Genomic DNA, 20,435 nt, shown 5'->3' with positions numbered 1-20,435 from the left:
TATCTCATCATCTTCCATGTGAAAAACGACAACTTGATTGAATGTTTCAGTTCAGATTGATGTCACACCACATGTGTCGAGTGGAGTGCGGTAGAAGTGTGCCATTGTTAAAGCTGGATGCGTGGTTCAGTAATCGTCAGGCTCTCGTGAGCGAAGCTATTAACTAGCCTAATACCATTGGGATAGCTGATTTGCCACTGCCGGTGTAATGTATGCATGAGTCTGCACGCGACAGACTAGTCAAATGCGACGATTTATTATGTAGACGAATCACTCTCTGACAATTCTGATTGGCTGCCTCTTTATAGTGGCAGTATCTCGCGTAGAAGGAGGGATGTGTGCGGCGGTCGTCGGAAGAGAGGCGAAGCGACCAATGACCATGATCGCCGGGAATCGGCATTGGGGCTTCGATAACAGATAAAATACCCTTTCTGTAACAGGCTGTACGGCACTTAGATTACGTAACAATACTCCATAAGTCAACAATCAAAGGTAGTATTTTGCCTGGAAGCTGAGGCAGTTAGCTATCAAAACACCTGGGTTCATAAGCTTTGGTACTACGTAAGGCGAGTGAAAACAAACCCGGGTAATAAAGGTCCCGCGAAAACATGCTGATTACGAAACTAAAGGGATTTCGTTCATCAGCAATCACCTATGATGCAAGAGACAATAGAGAGTATGTCCAAGAATACCAGTCGTGCAATAATGCATCCATCCTATGCTAATCTAAGCGTAAGGCCGCGGGTTTACAAGACCTACATGGACACGGTATACGGATACACCCGGCGAACAATGGCGTTACAAAGGCTTCATGACCATGAATCCATTGTTCGCCGGCCTGTCTGAGCTCTACGTAATTCCGGCTTATTGATGATCATGAAGCCACTTAACGTTTGCTAATCCGACAATGTTACAATCCTTATTATAAGACCGTCGAACAATAGGAATTTAGGCCTACATGTAGGTGCGAGCGGGCTTTGTTCAAAGACAATAGACAGGGTGTATTGGGCTTGGCGTGAATTCTTTTATTGCGAGGTAAATGGTAAACTAAGTTATCGCCTATTTCAAAGTCTTGACATGGTACTTTATGGTGAATAAAGGAATACCAGTTGAGCATGAGAAAAAACACATGGCATTGCGGAAAACATTCTGATTCAAAACATACTTAATGCTATCTGTTGCCTTGTAACATTTAATAAAACAATCGTGTACAGGTGGTTGTTTTATAGTTGATGCTTCTTTCATCTCTGTAACGGATACTTTAGTATCAGTAAGACAGTATAATACAGCTGAGAAGGTAGAATCTGGCCTAGCAACGATTAATAACTTTACACCTTGTGTACTCGGCTCAAGCTCTTGGCTAGCGATCAAGGGGTCACTGGTTCAAACCCATGTTCAGTCGTTCAAAATATGTGTTCTCATTAACCCAAAGCTTCTCTGGTTGAAATACTACAAAGAGAAATAATGTTATACCACGGCCTCGCTGTAGAAGCGGGATGTAGTTCACAAAACGTATCCCCAGGGCAAGTATATCAGCCACAACAATCAAACCTGGTGCTAACAAACGGGAACGTATCACTTCCCTCTGCATAGCACTCAACCATTAGGGAATAACGTTATTATGTCGTTGATCAACGAATGTTGTTTGTTTCACAATGGAATGGACGTCACTTGTACCGCCTAATGAGAGACAGCCCCAGAAGGAAGTGACCAACAGGTCATACTGCGCAACTCGTCTGCATGGACGTCACCTGCACCACCTAAAGATCAGATTATGGTGGACAGTACCAGAGGGAGTTTGGCCAATAGCTTACTGCTGCACAAATAGTCTGCATCCGAGTCGCCGCATCGTTGTGTCTCGTCTGCAATAGACCTTTTGTCGAAAACAAACACGAAAGAGCGCTAAACCAATGATATATTGTTCCATTGATTCATGTAGGTGATCGCCCCACCTGCTGTGGGGTGGGACATTTTATTGCACTCATAACTCCTTTGTTTTTATAGTCCCAGATATGCCCCGACCAGGATATGTCGTTTATAGAGATGAACATTAGTTTCATGGGATAAATTTCCCAACCAATATACATGTTTAATCAGTAAACGGCTGGTAATTTGTGTTTCGAGTCATCATCATTGTTCCACATATTCAGCAGTATTCCAACTGAAAGCCTGTTAAACTGCTGTGCTATCCATGCTACATTCACAGGCAAAAGGTTTTATCCTGTAGAATCGTTGGTGGGTTCATAATTGGATCTGTGATGATTATTGCAAACCACGTTTTACATACGGATCCCATCATTAGGATCTGAGCCCTTTAAAGTGTTTGAGATTTTAATAAACTTCCCTGAAAAACAACCGAGGGTTGCATATTTTTGTTGGCCGAAAGAAAGCCAAGAAACCGTTATTTCTAAGAGTGTACAGCACTTCATGAAACTACTACATGTTCCGAGTCTACAACTTCGTTCAGAGATCTATAGCAGTCAGGCTAATTGCTCACTGTTCTTTCGCAGCTGCCCCAGAGTCAAGTGGTAGGCCCCTTATTGAATTAGGCAAATGATTTGAGATGTCCCACTCAAACCATTGTCAACATGAATCGATCCTGCATACATGTAGCTTTTGTTGGCGCCGTAAACATAAATTATGGTAGGGTTTTGCATGCATGTTTCACATAGAATTATTAAGTACGACCACCTGGATCACAGGAGTTTACACTAGGTGATTGGTACCATGCACTGTCCCAAGAAGACGTGGCGTCTTTTAACCGATATATCGCCTCCTTATCGAGACTGAGCTGTGGGCCTCTGCGAGATCATGTTACAGAGGTTTTGGTCTTTCATTACGTTTCTTTTGCCCCATACATGTACAATAAGTACAGCGCGCTCTGGCTCGAACCCAGGCCTTAATGCCCATTGTTACAGTGTTGTCAAAGGGCTATCAGGGCAAATCTCGATGACATCGACCACCACGAGACAGCTTTCGTGACGGTCGAAAGGCCTAGACCGACAAGGGAAAATAAACGTGATGTTACACAGCTTATTCCTCTTTGCATTACTGCAAAACAAAAAAATGTGATTTTAGGAACAGGTTTACTGAATTACACATAAACATGGTGCGATATCAGTCTCGGCATAGAAACCCATTTTTATAGGATCCTATAAACTACCTAATGCGTGAATGTTTTATTCTATTGCGATACACTCTAAACGAAATTCATGAAATGGTTATGCGTTATTCTAGTTTTAATTAAGAGAGCTACCGAGAACGCCACTTGTAATGTCCCTCTAGTGAATCATCAAGATAGAATCGGCTCCGTGCATATTATGCAGAAGGATCTGTTTAACAGATGTCTTAATTCGATACTGTGAACCGCGAAATTTACGCACATTTCGTTTTCGCGAATTCTGTAAATAACCTTAATTCGCGAGAATAAAAATTGTGCCTTTTAACAGTTCATCATGGCACAGCATGGTTCATCAGTGTGAAATCGTTCTTTTTTTATGAAGTTCAATTAAAACTGTAAGTTGGTCTCAAACCGAGCCGTCAGAGCTGAAGTAGGAAATCCATCTCTATTGTCGGTTCAGCATACCAATAACAACACGGGCTAAATACCACTCTCAGGTATAACAGAAATATCACTCCTGATTTCTACATTAGGTACCTCAGGCGCTAGTCAAACACGTAATTTGGGGTAAAGCAAATTAGGTGTTATTTCATCTCTGCAGGTTTCGCTTTGATGTTCAGTAATACTGACTCAATGCCAGGTGTCAGCTATTAGTGCCATCCAAGTAGTTTTGAATCGTAATAAATGTAACTAGATCAATAAGTAATCAACGCGATTACGTACATACAATTACTGACTAAGCTAATTAGAACAGGAACTGAAGCCTGCTCATAAACTACAAATCCCCGCTACAAAAAGGATTATTTCAATCGTCCTTCTGATACAAATAAGACGTACTCAACAGGAGGAACAACGACCTGGCGTCCGCACACCACGGCTTCTACCAAACAAGTGATCCACGATCAATGCTCGTTGGGCAATGTCACTCGTGACCTTGATAAGACACACATTAAACTGTTCCTATGATGTATGTAAGTGTCCTTACCACAGTTGATCCACTTCGTAAGATCGACCAACTGGGACACTGTGTACGGAGTGATATCAACAAACACAAGGAGGTTCTTTCTATCCCATAATGGACTCTGGCACCATCGTGACCATTGTCCATCTTCTTCTCAAGCCCTGTTTTATAGAATGAAATGGATGGTCTGTACACAGTAATGCCACAAGCAATACATTACAAGTGGGAATAATCCCCTTGCCATGATGTATTTCTCTGGAGAAAACTATATCTTCAAGCCAACACTCTCGACCACTTTCGCATCTTGAGGAGATGACTTTGAGGTCTGCAACTGTGACCCATTATTTTGAAGTACGGCGAATTTTCGTCGAACCCATGCAAGCCATACCAATATGCTGCCACCTCTGACTGAATAAATTGGATACCATGGCATTTTCCTGCTCTACAAATTCCAGTCGACTTTGGCGATGCACGGAGCTCGATCTGCGCCGCATCAGATATGTAAATCGGCCTAGACGCTTGGCGACAAGTGGTCATCCTCATGATCGTGTGTCGTACAAGTCAGAAAGAAATAAAACTCAAGATTCACTGAAGAAATAATTCGCTCATATTGTCTAACTAAATATTGTTTAAGACGAGATACAAACGTCTTCTTCACTCTTTTTCATGATACGCCTTACAAAACAAACTGATACTCAATTTCAACCTCACATTATTGAAGCCTGTTTTGATTACCGGTGTGACAGCGGATATAGTCCCCCTGGAGTCATAGTCCGGTAGCATTGTATTTGATCAATTAAGCAGCATGATCTATTGTACCGCTAACCCTAACCAAAACATTTAGCAATGCGGGCTATTGTTACACGGACTATCAGCCCTAGGACTACTATCCCTTGCACACCGGTATCATTTTGTCCAACATGATATTGGACGGCTATAGAACATTTCGACTAAAGCCTCCCACAGAGGTGTTTGACATTGAATTTGTCGCGTCCAATGCCAAGAGTCGCAGTAATCACAAATAGCCAGTCCCGAGAGAGTCAGAATGATAAGAGGGATAATTCGAGACATCCCGGATAACAGTAAGGAAAATCGTTAACTGATCGAACAACCTTTAATCATGTTAAGAACAAAAGATAAGTGGTCTCCAACCATTCCCTGTTGTATTCTTGCTTTGGTATCCGGCTCATGAGAATATCATGATGACCTGTCTTCTTGTTTCAGATTTTGATTTCCCTTGGGTCTCATGTTAACATGTTACTCAAAGGCAAGCGAGCTTGGGATGGTCACAAATCACCCTAAAGTATCTGACCACGGACTGCCCAGGCCACGCTGTGCTCAAAGTCAAATCTAAACATGTCCAGCCGTCGTTATTGTTCTTGCTCAATACGTTTATATCCACCATTCGTACCTTGAAAAGCGTAATGTCGCACCCTAGCTTGTCAGTTGTGATTGATGCCTGGTCGAGTAACGCAATTTATCTGCAAAAGTATTGACTAACAACCGAATCAGGGAGGCATGATCACACGAGGAGTATTTGACCGCCTGCTTACATCATTTGTCATTGTTTCACCTCTAAATATACAAATAGATATCCAAAGTGAAGTATACATTGTTACTTTGCCCCAACAGGCAGTCGCACTTGAACGAATTCAAGCCTGGCCTAATTCACTGTCTATTGTCTTTAAACAAACCCCGTTCGCACCTCACAGTTAAAAGGAGTCAAGCCCTGTCCAAAGCAGAGTCTATTGTCTTTAACAAAGCCCGCTGGCACCTCACAGTTAAAAGGAGTCAAGCCCTGTCCAAAGCAGAGTCTATTGTCCTTAAACAAAGCCCGCTGGCACCACACAGTAAAAAGGAGTCAAGCCCTGCCCAAAGCAGAGTCTATTGTCTTTAAACAAAGCCCGCTGGCACCTGGGCCTTATATATAATTTCCATTGTTCTGCTGTCGTTGCAAAGGGTTATCAGGGCAAATCTTTATAACATCGACCCCCATGAAACAGCCTCTATGAGATCGATATGCCTAAAACCGACAAGGGTTGTACATGTAAGCCTTGTGCAGACAAGCTATGTGGTCACTCCTGACGCACTTGTTTCGACCATGACGTCATGCCTGTATAATATAGTGATCATTATGCACAGAATGCAGAGTTTTCGGATTATTTGCTCATCATGTATTCTTTACGTAGTCCAGTAGTAGTCCTCTATCCGCCACTCGCTGCTCTTGGGACAGGCTCGATGGTAATAATTGTATGAAAGTAAGTCGACTTTAATGAGTTTCGCGAATGGTTAAGATTGAGTAGCGCGTATCACAACTAGTTCGCTACGTGCTTTGCTTTCAGAAAGTCTACAAATAAACTGTGGGCGACTAATTGCCAGGACAAAGTTAGAGATGATGCTGTGTAGAATAACCGTAGGTCACGATGACGTGATGTAATGCTGCAGCCTGTAATACGTCATTTTCCCTTTGACCTCGCCGATAAAAGGATTCAGGTCAACCACGGGTACACTGTCTAAAGCCCGCTCGCAGGTCACGATGACGTGATGTAATGCTGCAGCCTATAATACGTCTTTTTCCCTTTACCTCGCCGATAACAGGATTCAGGTCAACCACGGGTACACTGTCTAAAGCCCGCTCGCAGGTCACGATGACGTGATGTAATGCTGCAGCCTATAATACGTCTTTTTCCCTTTACCTCGCTGATAAAATGATTCAGGTCAACCACGGGTACACTGTCTAAAGCCCGCTCGCAGGTCACGATGACGTGATGTAATGCTGCAGCCTATAATACGTCTTTTTCCCCTTACCTCGCTGATAAAAGGATTCAGGTCAACCACGGGTACACTGTCTAAAGCCCGCTCGCAGGTCACGATGACGTGATGTAATGCTGCAGCCTATAATACGTCATTTTCCCTTTGACCTCGCCGATAAAAGGATTCAGGTCAACCACGGGTACACTGCCTAAAGCCCGCTCGCAGGTCACGATGACGTGATGTAATGCTGCAGCCTATAATACGTCTTTTTCCCTTTACCTCGCCGATAACAGGATTCAGGTCAGCCACGGGTACACTGTCTAAAGCCCGCTCGCAGGTCACGATGACGTGATGTAATGCTGCAGCCTATAATACGTCTTTTTCCCTTTACCTCGCCGATAAAAGGATTCAGGTCAACCACGAGTACACTGTCTAAAGCCCGCTCGCACCGAGGCCTAAATTCTCATTATTCTCTTGTCTTTCTAAAAGGTTATCAAGGCAAATCTTGATAGCACCTACCCCCATCAAACAGCGTTCATGGAGTCGATAGGTCAAAAGCGGCAGGGCAAAGAAACGTAATGTTATATCCTCGGTGTTTGCCGGGTTCCGGACGTAATGATTAATGGGTTCCTCGCCTGTTGACAGCCTTGCCAAGCCATCAGCCAATTGTGTTTTGATTACCGTGTATCCTTACATGCGCGATAATGAGACAGCTAGTTGAATCTGAGTTATATTTTTGATGGTATTCGGTGGAAGTTGCGTACATGTAACATCAGTTGCAGTACCTCGCTCAAGTGCTAAAAAGGTTTGTTTTGACGAATATAAGGCAGGGTACATGGTAAGTAAGGTTTCAATACTTGGGTTTCGTTAGCCATTCTCACGTACAATAAGGTGCATTGCTTCATGCTGTACATTAGATTGTGAGACTTATTAATCTATAACTGGTAATACAGAAAGCACTTGCGCACGTTCTTGGATGAATATTGGGTATTTCGTTCAGCAATGTCCAACACTGAAGTAGCTTACGTGAGTGGGAATCAGGCCGGACGCCCGGCCAGTTCCTCATTTTAGATCTACTCAAGTGTTTCGCCGCCATTAAATTATATATCAGAAAAGTATCGTTTTCTGCATTTCCAATTGAACACTTGGCATGTTCTCAAAATGGATGCCCATGTTCAGTCTGGTCTCCAGGGCCAGTTTCTCAAATTCCATTGAGTGATAATGTACTTGCAGACAATACAGCGCATACTATATGCATCAATCCGGGGACGGGATTGCATCGTAGGAGATTCCAGCAATCAGATGCAGTTAACACTCACTGCAAACTATTTCACATACGCTACAGAGGCATCGATTTATTCGTCTTGCCGAAAAAATATGACAGAAGAATAGGATTGGGCTACAGCAATGATGTAACTCTTCTTTGTAGAGGCCTACACAAAACGTCAGGTCGTTCAGAATAGCCAGCCAATATAGTATGTACACTGGATGCACATGCACAGACAGCGTCACAGTAGATGTTGAGTCTATCTTAGCTTCTAATATCCGGGTCAGTGAATTACAAGTGACATTAATAGATATAGCGAAAATTGCAGTCTGCTCCTTTGCATAACTATCGAATAAACCATTTTTGTTGCGTTGCAGTAAATATATACTGGCGCTGTTTTTTCCGTGTGCTGTGTACTGAGCTTCGCGACTGTCTTAATAAAAAGCACATTCGAAGAAGAATGTCATTGTGTTTATACATTTATGATGAGCATGACGGCACGATACATTACAGTTACTGCCCGTAGGCCTATCGAACCCCATGAAAGCTGTTTTACGGTCGATATCGTCAAGATTTTCCTGATGACCCTTTGGTAAGAATGTACAACTCATCCATGGCTATACTATCACCATGTAAGTTCGGCTACAGTCGTCGAGATTGTGAAACGAACTGTTTTTTACAATAAAATACTGCTGTGAACGGAAGGCTGAAGATAAAAGGGAGTCCATCGGCCTTGGTATTGCATCAAAAAAGCAATATTCGTCACGAAACTAGGCCATGCCTCTGCAAGATATTTCCAAAACAAAATTTCCCGAGTAAACGGATTTCCCTTGGTAAAGGAAATCGTTCAGCTTGTGAACTAGACACGTGTGGCGGTTTCCGATTATTTTTGAATCATTGACCGCTATTTTGTTACATTTTATTCTAAGATATGCAAATCACGTGAGTGGCAAGTGCTATATGTCACCTCCTTACAGTATACTTGTAATTTACTCCAAGCCGTTCCCATTTATTTTTTTGCGATTCGAAAAAAAATTATAATTATAATTTTCAGGACTTCAAAATTTCTTCTGGTTCTTCCAATAAAAAAATATAGCGATTTTTTAGTTTCCCAAATTTGTCCAAGTATTATTTGCCGAAAATCTGCGAAAAAGTGCATCTGCTTCGAACTCGGAGGCACAGACATCTTGATAGGTCGCTGTGAGGAGTTGTAGGACATACCAGTGTAGGACTGGTATTGTTGCTGTGCATTCTCAGTTGAAAAATGGCGAATAGGCCGCAGAGAAGGTGACATTTGCCAAACTGTCGGATAGAACGCGTGAAACACTCGGAGCCTGCATCCATGCAATATATCTATAACCGAAATGACCTAATAAATCTACTTTGGACATCATCCGATGTAAAAAGAAAATTGAATAAAGTTATGGGACGCTTGGAGACTAGAATGACTTGATCGGAGGGCTAGTAGCAGTTGTAACTCGTTAAAAAGACAACTTCCTATGTCATTGCTTTCAATCTAATTGGACCGAGCTCGAATGATCTGGTCCCAGAGGGACATTTTGTGTCAAACTTAATGCAAACGACATTCGTAAATGGCTCGTACTGTACGAGATTACATCTTATTTATATGTTGCTTCAGAAAGGAAAAAAAGGTACATCTAAAGCTCTTGATCTTATGTATGACTATCATTGTGTGCCATTTATCTGATAATATAGGTTTAAATGGATCTGCTGGAAGGAAGTAGATTGAATATGTGTGCATGCTACCCGTATGAGCCGCGGTGGTGTAGGATATATTTCAAACTTTTACACATACCGAACAGGGATCTGTCTGAAAAAGATCAGACACCTATCAAGGTCATATCAAAACCGCGGCGCTCTTCACACTATCTCTTCAAATCCTATTGACCTAATTTTTGAAGTGTTGACGTTGTGTGAAATTAAAATACGTTTTCCAATATCATCATGAATATTTTCTGGTAGAAAAGTCTTTGCACAATTGAAATACTACCCTGGCGCCGGACCTGAGCCAACTTCAAGGATGCTCAAAGTTTTCCTAGTGAGAACCTTCGAGGACTTTCGTGATAACGTGGATACCCTCCACTCTGTGAGCTCTCGGAAAAGAATTGATTGACAGTACAAAATTGGAAGCATTGCCCACTTCGCATAATCTCTTATGTCTTACATAATTAGCTCTGGAACTAATACGTTTAGTCAAGACCAGACCGAGTATCTTTCTCTCATTTTCTCTTAGAAATGTTCTCCATCCACTGGTGCATATACTTAAACACGTTCTTCAAAACGAAATCTTGAATTGGTTAAACGATCCGATGGCAGAAATGGAGTTCATGGCCTTTCGTCTAACTGTAGCATATTAATATATTATCTACTTAACTTGTTTGATACTTCTCGGCCTCAATAAACCGGGTACTTTAACAGGTTAGACACACTCCTCCGTGTCCCCGTAGTTTCACCTCTAGAATACTGATGAAGAAGATAGAACACCATCAATGACCTCCGCGGCCCTGTCGGCTGCTGCGGTATTCTATATTTACGGCAGATACTGTTGAGAGGCACTAGGGGCCATAGACATTCCGATCATTAACTTTGAGAACTTTGAAGAAATTAGAATGTGATCTAATCATTCTTATGTTCAAGACAGACGATCATGGCTTCAGTGGTTTAACTGTTAACAAGAAAAAACAACTTAATGATTTTGATAGTTACACGTTCTGATACAGTGACAGTTTGCCCGCTTCATAGAGAGCAAACTTCCTATACGTTTAGGATCACTATGAATGGGCAGTACGGTTAGCGAGGTTGATATCCACAACATTTTCCTGCTGATTTATTACAGAACCTAATGAAACCTACAACTACATATATGATTGATAACTAGCTTCCCATTGCTTTTTTAGACCGTTTGAATATCTTAATAAGGCATGAACATCAAAAGGGATTGAACTTCACTGACTTAGTCATTTAAAGTTTGATGGCTGTACTGTACAGGCGTATACATGAATGTTGTCGTTTGTAATTTGTAACTGCTCATAAACCTTTTTTCTATATTTTTCAGATTAATTTGGACGTTATTTCTAATAGGGAGTATTTGCTTCTTTCTCTATGCCGTCATACCCCGGGTGGAATACTACCTACGGAACCCGGTTAGGACTAAGATAAGCATTCAATACAAAAAACCGTTAGACTTTCCCTCAGTGACAATATGCAATTTCAACATGTTCAGGAAAACCTTCGTCGAAGCGGATCCGGTATTGCGAAAGATACTCAACTATATCTTCCCGCAAACGGGATTGCCAGTAGAAAAGATAGATTTTAACGACCCTCTCATCAATGCTACTTTACACAAATACACTTCATACGAAATACTCAAAGCCGGCGCGCATACGCTAAAAGGGATGTTTAAAGACTGTCATTTTGGCCATGACGAGATCGATTGTTCCGAGTATTTCACTGAACATTTTACGGATTTAGGAATATGTTACACCTTCCATTCGGCCGAGTTTATTGAAAGGCGCGGTAGAACTCTGATATCTGACGCATCTGGGAGCGACTACGGTCTGCGGATTAGAGCAAGTATTCAGCATGGAGAATATTCACATGGCGTGAGCACATCCGCCGGCCTAAAGGTATATAAGAGCTATGCTACTTATTTTTCGTCTTGCCCTTCCCTACTTCACCTCTGCCTCTTGCTCTTACCGTCCATGAATCCTTCTTGATTGTAACTCTAAAAGACTTCCTTTGGCGTATCAAACTTTCAAAAAGCCGGGGTGGTTGATAACAAATTATCACTCATTAAAATATTTCTAGGTTCTTATTCACGCTCCTGATGACATGCCTTTAGTACGAGAATTCGGGTTTGCCATTCAGCCGGGCTCGGAGACTTTTGCCGCTGTTAAACAACATCAGGTAAGGAATCTCCTGCTCCCATCAGCTCCGACTGCTTCTGGTGGGAACCATCATTCAATCACCGCGGAAGTCGTAGGTTCCTTCTTTGGCTTAGACTTAAACATTTATACAACTAGACCAAATAAGACCAAATGAGTTCGAAAATACGTATGTGCACAGACTGTAGATACACAGTGGATTTGAAGTCCTCGGTATGCGTTGCGATTAGGCTTGGCCTTGACCTTGGCCATGACCCGGACCTGACGTATGCGAAACTAAGGACACGGATGAAACACCTGCACAAAACGGTGAAATGTTGCCATGATGTTTTCCAATCTATAATGTCAAATTACTTTTTCAAGATGTCGTTCCTTCCCTTCCCTTACGAGAATGGCCGTTGCAACGACACAAAGAGCGAGAGCTTCCGGAACCCACTTCGCTTCTTCAAAAATTATGACTACTCCGCCTGCCGGATGGAGTGTAAACTAAACAACACAATAAACATATGTAACTGCACATTTGGGAGTAAGTAGAGCAACATTTTTTCCTTTTTATCTTTGATGAATTTTGAATTTTTTTAATCAACTGTCGTAATCTTGGTTGCACCCATTTTGTTTAGTTCACTTTATGTTTTGCCCGAAAAATTGAGCAGAACACTTGTAGGTACATGACTGTACATTTTCCTATAAAGGCAGTGAATGCTTCTTCAGCCAACACATGAAGTGGACTCTACTATCGTTCTAAATTGAGCATGACAGATTCATGGAAATATCTCTCGTGGTGGGCCTTTTATGGCGATCTTAAGCATCATAAGCACGCGGTGGATGCACACTGGTTTACACACACACACACCAAATGTATCGTTCTCGCGAGACAAAGAATTATTCTCAATATCAAAATTAATTCATGTAACTGCCTGTTTTAATTTAATTTTTTACTTTGGATTTTAAAAAGAATAGTTTTATGTTGCAGTGCTTTATTAAAGGATCTTCACAAGTTTAAGTTCTTCCATATTTTTGAAGTACATGTACATGTACGTATACAAAAACTCAATTTTATTACTTTCGTGCGACATGGATTTACATGGCAGTACATGTAACAAAGAGAACATTATATCAAGAATGATACATATCAATAATGAGTCATCCAGTAAACAGAGTGTGGTAAAAAAGTTCTTATGACAAGATGATATAAGGAATTTGCATGAACCCAGATCTCCTTTGTAACTGTTACTATAATCAACGTAGATGTTTTTGTTCCAAACTTGCAGTGGTCGACGTCATGCCAAAAGGTTTGTCCGTAAATCCAATCTTTAGTGTTATCACTATTAGTAACACTCATAACTTGACCTTGACCTTTGACCTGGTGTTAGTTCAAGCTGCACTTGCCCTCTTCACGCCTTTTCTTTTCACACGCCCTAAATTGATGACGTCATTACTAATAGTACAACGAGTGGTGATACATGTTTTCAAATGAGAAAAGAAGATTATGATGTTTTTGGTTAATCTAGGTAGAAATGGTGTGTGATTGTCCTATAATCACACTTATCAAAATTTTCGTGCCAATTCGCCATTTTCCCTAAGCAGCGATGTAGAGTATTGACGAATCAGAAGAGAGCTATTACACTTCGGCGCAGGCATGCAGCTCGGCCATGATTACTTAGGGGGGTTTGATTGGTCAATACCTGTCAGCTGACTGGAAGTCGTCCCACGTGTTTCTGCTTGAGGAAGGTGGCTGATGTAGCCCGTCACCGTGAAGTCTTAACATGTCCTAGCGTGTATCCGCGATTGGTAATGGCCGCTCTTAATAAAGAAATGTTTCTTTCGTTTCTTTCAAGTGCGAATTGTTTACCATGCAAAGCAGGCGAATAATCCTCAGAATTTTGCAATGAAAGTTTAAAATTGTACTGACGTCATCAAGTACAGTAGAGCCATGGTGTGGTACTGAAGCCTTTCTGTTGTTCCACACCGACCTTCACCTTTAACCCCGTCCCTAATAATCGTTTGGTATTCAGTTGCAGAGCTTCCGAAGACATCATGTAACGGTACCCTTTCAAATCGGGCGGACTGAGATTTTGCTCCTGATTTTATTAAACATTTACGATGAATGAAAAAGTTAAGGATTGCATTTTGTGAAATCATTTGTGTCATGACTGTATATAAGTATTTATAATCGAGTTAGCATACGGTACACAGATTTTGGTAAAAAAACACATTGTAAATTTTAAAGAAAATCGACGAAATACCACTAACAGTTTGAGCTAGTTTCTGCAGAATGGCATGGCATTCTAAAAGTAAGCTTTATACATGTAGCATGTTTGCGCCGTGATATACATCCAATTGATTCGACATGAAACGTATCCCTTTGTCTTCAACGCATATCTTATGCACCAACATTATCATAGAAAAGTTGCTAATTGTTTTAATTTCTATTTTGTCGGCGGGACAGTGAGATAAATAGATGCATTTTCTCAGCATTTGACATGACAAAAAGCTAGCGAATTTTCCGATTTATTAAGTAATATACACGATACACGCACGGTGCACTTGGGTGGCGAGATGTTGCTACTGATATATGTAAGGGTTATGTGTGTGCATGGAATGTATTGAAGAAGAACCCTCTTTCAAGCATGGTTTGTTGTAAGGTGTTGTTACCGCACTAAAAAAAAGTACCTGTAGGTTATAGCCTCCATTGTTTGTGAGAAGTTTCTTGAGAAAGTATATACACGTATATCAATAGATTGGGTTCTACACTGGGTGTGGTTTAGGTAGCTTGGTCCTGTCTTACAAACAAGTTAGTTACAGACAACGTGCGTCCAGTATGGGCGGAGGCAATGGAGGCGATACCGCTGGAAGTGCAGTATGTTAATTACCTGAGACTCCAGAAAATGGACGGGGATGGCGCAAAGCTTCATAGATTCTTTTGTGGACGACTTACGGTAAAGGTTTGCTTCGGCACAGCTGGTGCATGATCAGCGGTGGCAGAACCTAGCTCAATATGTTGAAGAAGAAAAACACTTTTGGCCTGCATCTAACGGTTTCATCAACTCGAGTACAAGAACATGTATATAACTATCGAGAGAAAAAAGACTGACACAGACCATAAAAATGAAATGTTGTTGAAACATTGCAATTTTAAAATCGGCTTTTGAAAATGCAATCCTTGACAGCTTAAGCTTTTGGTGACGGTTGAGCTGTAAAAATATTGTTGTATCATTTGATACTGTACATAACTGTCTCTGAATTATGTAGAAATATGTATTGTGATGTTGTAGATTGTGGCTCCTGCCTCTTAGTTGACATCATTGGCACTAGGTCCTGTACATACCTCCTTTCCTCGTATCACCCTGGAGAATCAGCACCACATTTCTCGAGAGCATTTATCTGCTCGACACGATGTAGGATTCTCTGGAAATGTTAACCTGGTTTATTCCCGTGGTCACCTCGCTAACCTACAGAAAATGCTAAATTTGGCATAAAAATCCCAATAGGATGTACCGAAGTACTTACAATTTGGTGATCAAATAAAAACATCAGGGAATTCAAGTGTTTTCAGATTTGAAGCAATTTTCATAAGTTAATAAAATGGTGGTAATTTTCAACGAAATTTATGCGAATCAACAAACTACATGCAACTAGGCTCGAGAATTTGGTTTATAACACATGTATAAAAAACATTTGGCGTGTTTGCATGTTATTCCCAGCATGTGGTTAATTCCCCAACAGACCATTGTGCTGAATGCAAACAACCATATTGACACCTCATACATGAACGATGGCACGACTGGGAAATGTCTCCGTCTTCTTTATGTATTTGTGCAGAAGACTTATCGATATTGCTTCCTCACTTTCAATCTGTGCAACAGTCAATTTTACCCTGTACTTCCTTGGTCATTAGGGGTCACCACTAACTCACAATGTCGTGTCGAATTTTGAGCAAACAGTTTTTTACGCCGTCGACTCACGGTAGATTTGAAATATATGTGTCGAATATTTGTCGACCTCTTCATCATGTTTTATAGAAAATAACTTATGGTTGGAGGAGCCTTTGTTGAAAATGTGGTGAAGTTCTGACGACCTCATTTTCTCAAGTCCTGTGTGAATTAGTCTCGAATCCCGGCCCAAGAAAAAACACTGAGTGTCGATAGCCTTACCGTATAAGGACGGGTACATGGTTTACATTGAGCGTTGCACTGACATGAATTGTCTGACGTTAATACCAGTCGTGATCGTTGCTGTCTGCCATTGGGGAACGGGGCATGAATTCGGATTACAAATCCCTCCTCGGTAAAGTTTTGTAAAATTTTGGCATGACATGTTTTTGGCATGCGCAAAATGTCTATGACTCGATTTTAAAAAGTTTTACCAAAAATTCGAAGTAGTTAATGCATACAGTGGCGTTAGCATATGCGATGTTTAGTATGCTTTGGCTTCAGTGTACCATATCGCATAATGCATCAAATTGGTGTGATTAAGCAATGAAGTCACTGTTTTCTGACGGCTCTTTGAAAAACACGCTCCATATTTTACCATGAGAGAACAGTGTCGGTGATGAAATCAAGTTTAGCAGATGTTTGTCCATGAAGTGATACGCACATCCATGCAGGTGGATCGTTGGCTTATTTTATGTACACAGTGCCGTCGTCAGCTCTATATCATAATTTTAGTGTTGATATGGAGTCCGTGGTCATTGTGTTTACCTCCATACCACCACACTACTCTATGATAACTCTATGATATCCTTTTGAGCAGGGATTCCATGATTTAATTTTTGTACTATTTTCATTGCAGTCAACGGTCGGCCGGCCTTTCCGTTTTGTACACTTGCCCAATGGATAAATTGTGTTAAAAATGCAGAAAGTAAGTCAAATAATTGAAGATACAATATATATATTGTAACTAAAGATAAAAAGTAATTCTCCGTTTACAGTTTGTCTACAGTTACGACGGTTTTCTGCTGGAATGGAATTAGATCCAGGAAAGGACCAAAGTCAGTAGATTTGCTGTTAAGAGGTCTGATTGAGTGCAGATACGCTGTGACATTGAGGGGTGAAAACTTCATCATTACCTCCCCAGTTTTTTTTCTTGGCATGATCCATAACTATTTCAGAACGATACTACAACGATCATCACGCCGAAAAAAGGTGCGGGTGTTTCACGCCATGCAAAGTCGTCGAGTACAAAGTGCAAATATCGTCTGCTCTCTTCCCGGGAGATCACATCGTGCACGAGATTAAAGGAAAATACAACTTGACAGAAGAATTTATCAGGTAGAGTAACCGTTATATCTTTTTTCTGATGAGAGAACATGCAGAATTCACTGCGGAGCTACTCTTTCCTCGTATTCAAAACGAACTCGGTTACAGCGTAGACGTCAAAACCAAACAGAAGGAAATTCTGTGTTTGGTGATGTTTGCAATCAAACGTTTGGAGACGCGCCAGGCTGTAGAACGTATTTTTGCTGCTTTTCAGACACAACTTTCTCGATCTGAGAGTGTACTTTGAAGAGATGAATTATGACTTCATTGTGCAAGAACCCGACTACACGTGGCAGCAGCTGATTGGTAGGTTACAATCTATAGGTGGTTTTCACCAGCCTCATTACGGTCCGGCGTTGTTTGGGGCAACTCGCATGCGCAGTCTGCTGCGGAAGTTTGAAGAATGCTACACCCATGCAGCGCAGTGAGCTACTGCACATTCCCGAGATCCCTCTTGAATTGATCCTTCTGTCTGAGTCTAATTTGCTGCTCCGTTTATCTTTTTCAGCTGATATCGGAGGTCAGCTCGGTTTCTGCGTTGGAGCCAGTGTTCTAAGCGTATACGAAATAGTTGAGTTTATATCAGTACTTTTCTGTCGACTTGTCCGGAAGCTAGGGCGTCGAAAAATAGATGCAAAGAAGGAGAGAGAACGCTTCCGGAAGAAACAGTTACAGCGCATGCGTGAGACAAAAATACGAAGCAACAACGGGACGTTATGACTAGCCGACAGATTGGAAGGTCCGCCAATCAGAATCTCTACTGTGTAGAATTCATTGTTTGGTTTGATATGAAGGGGTCACGTGATGAATTTTTGATTCAATAGGTGGTACCACTGCTTGTGCCTACTGTTTGCCGATACTAGGTGGCGGTACTGATCACCTCTGCCCTGGGTGAGAGACTACGGTATGTGTTCAGTAAACGGTGCTTTGCAGAGATTCCATCTGTTGGACGGACAGAAAGTTTATCATTTATGGAATGCGTTCTAGGGTCTCCTTTGTGGCCTCTAAAGTACATAGGCTGTACATTTCGCTTCAGTGCGTACATAAGATATTTACAATACTCCCAAGATTAACTGGTGCATGGTCACCGAAATCACGCAACCAACTAAAATACAAACCCTTGCCATGTCTGCCTGGATATCTTACAATCCCCGATGTTCGCGACAATCCCCAATGTTCGCGAAAAACTTGTTGCCCAAAAACTATATAACTGATAAATAAGGCAAAAGATTTCCCAAAACGTCATCGCGGAGATGGTCATCATTTAAACAACATACTCATATGCTTTCTGACCGATAAGATTTGATTCCCCAGGGTGATGATGAACTGATGCGATCGTGATTTGAATCTGACTGTTGTATAACCAAGGAAACTGTGTACTGGTATCCCATGATTGCTGTATATAGGCTACGTGTAGAATGATGCCTGCCGTCGGAGTTTGACATTATTAACATTAGAGAATAGAAGCGTGTAGTAACAGTATTTCTGTTGTCAAAAATGCACAAGTGTCATGCTAATAACAATGTGCATTATATAAACTAGCATACCGACTATGTACGCTGACCTCAACGGAGTTGTAAAGTATATACAGAGATGTTATTTTTTTACCACACCTGTAGACATTGTCATCTGCTTGCGCATTTAATTGATATGTAAACAAATGCAGGGGTTTTCTGCGCTAGAGTATCAACTAAGGCTATTAGCTAAGTTATTAAAGCTTTAGTGTATAATAAGACTGATTGCCGATCCTCCAGCACCTACTCAGAGTGTATCCGCCATCTTGGATTCCATGATGGCTGTCATCTTGGATTCCATGACGGCCGCTATTCGTGATTTTTCAATGGCGTCGAGTCATTAACACTTTCACGAATGCTGTGATCCGTTATTCCAGTCGATCCCAGCGGATACAGAAAGATATCACTGATATGATAGAACGATGGTCCGGCGAGTTTTGTAGATTTCACTGGTTCAGAGTATGTATAAGCATTCTTGCCCATCATTTTCATAATTGTATACATTGCATAATTTTGTAACGTACATACAGGTACATTTATTTATATAGCGAGTGTACATGAAGATTATGTACTGATAAAGTCAAGTGTAAATTAAAACCAAACGATATATATAGGCCTATGGCATTTGTAGTGAAATATTGTAGGACAGTGGTATCGTAGATTTAACCTAAACTACTATAATTGTAATGCGAATATCGCTAGAAGTAGAAACATGAGTCTTGATATTATAACAGTAATTGCTTAATGCCTACAAAATGTGTCAATACATTGACATTCATGGCTTAGTGTTAGATAATACGGACGGGAGTGACTCTCCGTTCCGGTTCGACATTTTCTATAAGCTGTCATAAATGTAACGATGAGCGTCCGCGGTGCATGGTGTAACAAAATAGTACGTACATTCTGTGTCCGACATTAAAGATGTACAGGTGGCACCATTACAAGTGTCGTCGAAAGAGAAAACTCTGACCATACCAGTGTGTGTCGTTCGCATGATAGTCAGTATGCACTCTCTACCCAAAGTGGTGAGATTCCGAGGTTATCCTTTGGTGGGTGCCTCACTAACAAAAGTCCCGAAATATGACGATACACCATCGGTGAAAAAATAGTTCATAGGCGATAAAACGTCTTTGATATGCAATCATGTGAAGACGGTTGCTTGATATCAGACTTGTACCCTTTAACGAGGGTGTAACTCGAAACAATACGCCGTATTTCGACAGGGGACTGAACTGTGTCGATGTCGGAGTTCCATTGGTCTATGAAATAAGTGTTCTGCATCGAGGTTTAGGAATGAGGTTAATAAATTTGATAATGAGTTCATTTCTGGTTGTAGTTTTCAATTCTTTTTGCTACCCCCAGCCCCCAAACTCGACCCCACCTCGGCACAAGCTGCGACTGGTGGTGGGGCTGGAGATTTGCACAACTACCACAACGAGATTTGGCGGCGAACGATGCCGATTTAGATGTGGATGGACAGGGAATCGAACACGTGACCACCAGTCCGAATCCCAAGGCTCCAATTAAACCACAATCAGTATCCACATCTGTTTCATGGCACCCGGCCTGGATGTAGGGACGTCTGAATCTGTCCTCACGCAGCGGGACGGGGCAGTATCACAATCTGTCTTCGACACAAGCTTTTTCTATGCGGC

At 41.5% G+C, this 20,435-nt stretch overlaps 1 protein-coding gene across 6 annotated transcripts in view; it reads left to right on the top strand.

The window, feature by feature from the left end:
* The window catches only part of LOC135497629 (acid-sensing ion channel 1A-like), a 29,308-nt gene extending 9,205 nt beyond the window's left edge, over positions 1-20,103 (top strand). For 3 of the 6 annotated variants that reach the window (XM_064787448.1, XM_064787447.1, XM_064787446.1), the window contains 8 exons: positions 11,180-11,750; positions 11,932-12,030; positions 12,372-12,534; positions 14,024-14,053; positions 16,800-16,868; positions 17,119-17,278; positions 17,481-17,572; positions 17,775-20,103. In XM_064787448.1, coding sequence (XP_064643518.1) covers positions 11,180-11,750; positions 11,932-12,030; positions 12,372-12,534; positions 14,024-14,053; positions 16,800-16,868; positions 17,119-17,278; positions 17,481-17,572; positions 17,775-17,986 — 1,396 coding nt within the window. In that variant the 3' untranslated portion in view covers positions 17,987-20,103. Of the gene's footprint in view, positions 1-11,179; positions 11,751-11,931; positions 12,031-12,371; positions 12,535-13,279; positions 13,301-14,023; positions 14,054-16,799; positions 16,869-17,118; positions 17,279-17,480; positions 17,573-17,774 lie in introns of all 6 variants that reach the window. The other 3 variants (XM_064787449.1, XM_064787450.1, XM_064787451.1) reach the window with 3 other exon arrangements.
* Positions 20,104-20,435: the final 332 nt, after the last annotated feature.

The sequence above is a fragment of the Lineus longissimus genome, chromosome 13 (assembly GCF_910592395.1).
Source record: "Lineus longissimus chromosome 13, tnLinLong1.2, whole genome shotgun sequence".
In the NCBI taxonomy this organism is placed as follows: domain Eukaryota; kingdom Metazoa; phylum Nemertea; class Pilidiophora; order Heteronemertea; family Lineidae; genus Lineus; species Lineus longissimus.
Note: the sequence above shows the minus strand (reverse complement) of the source record. Positions and strands in the feature narration are given on the sequence as shown.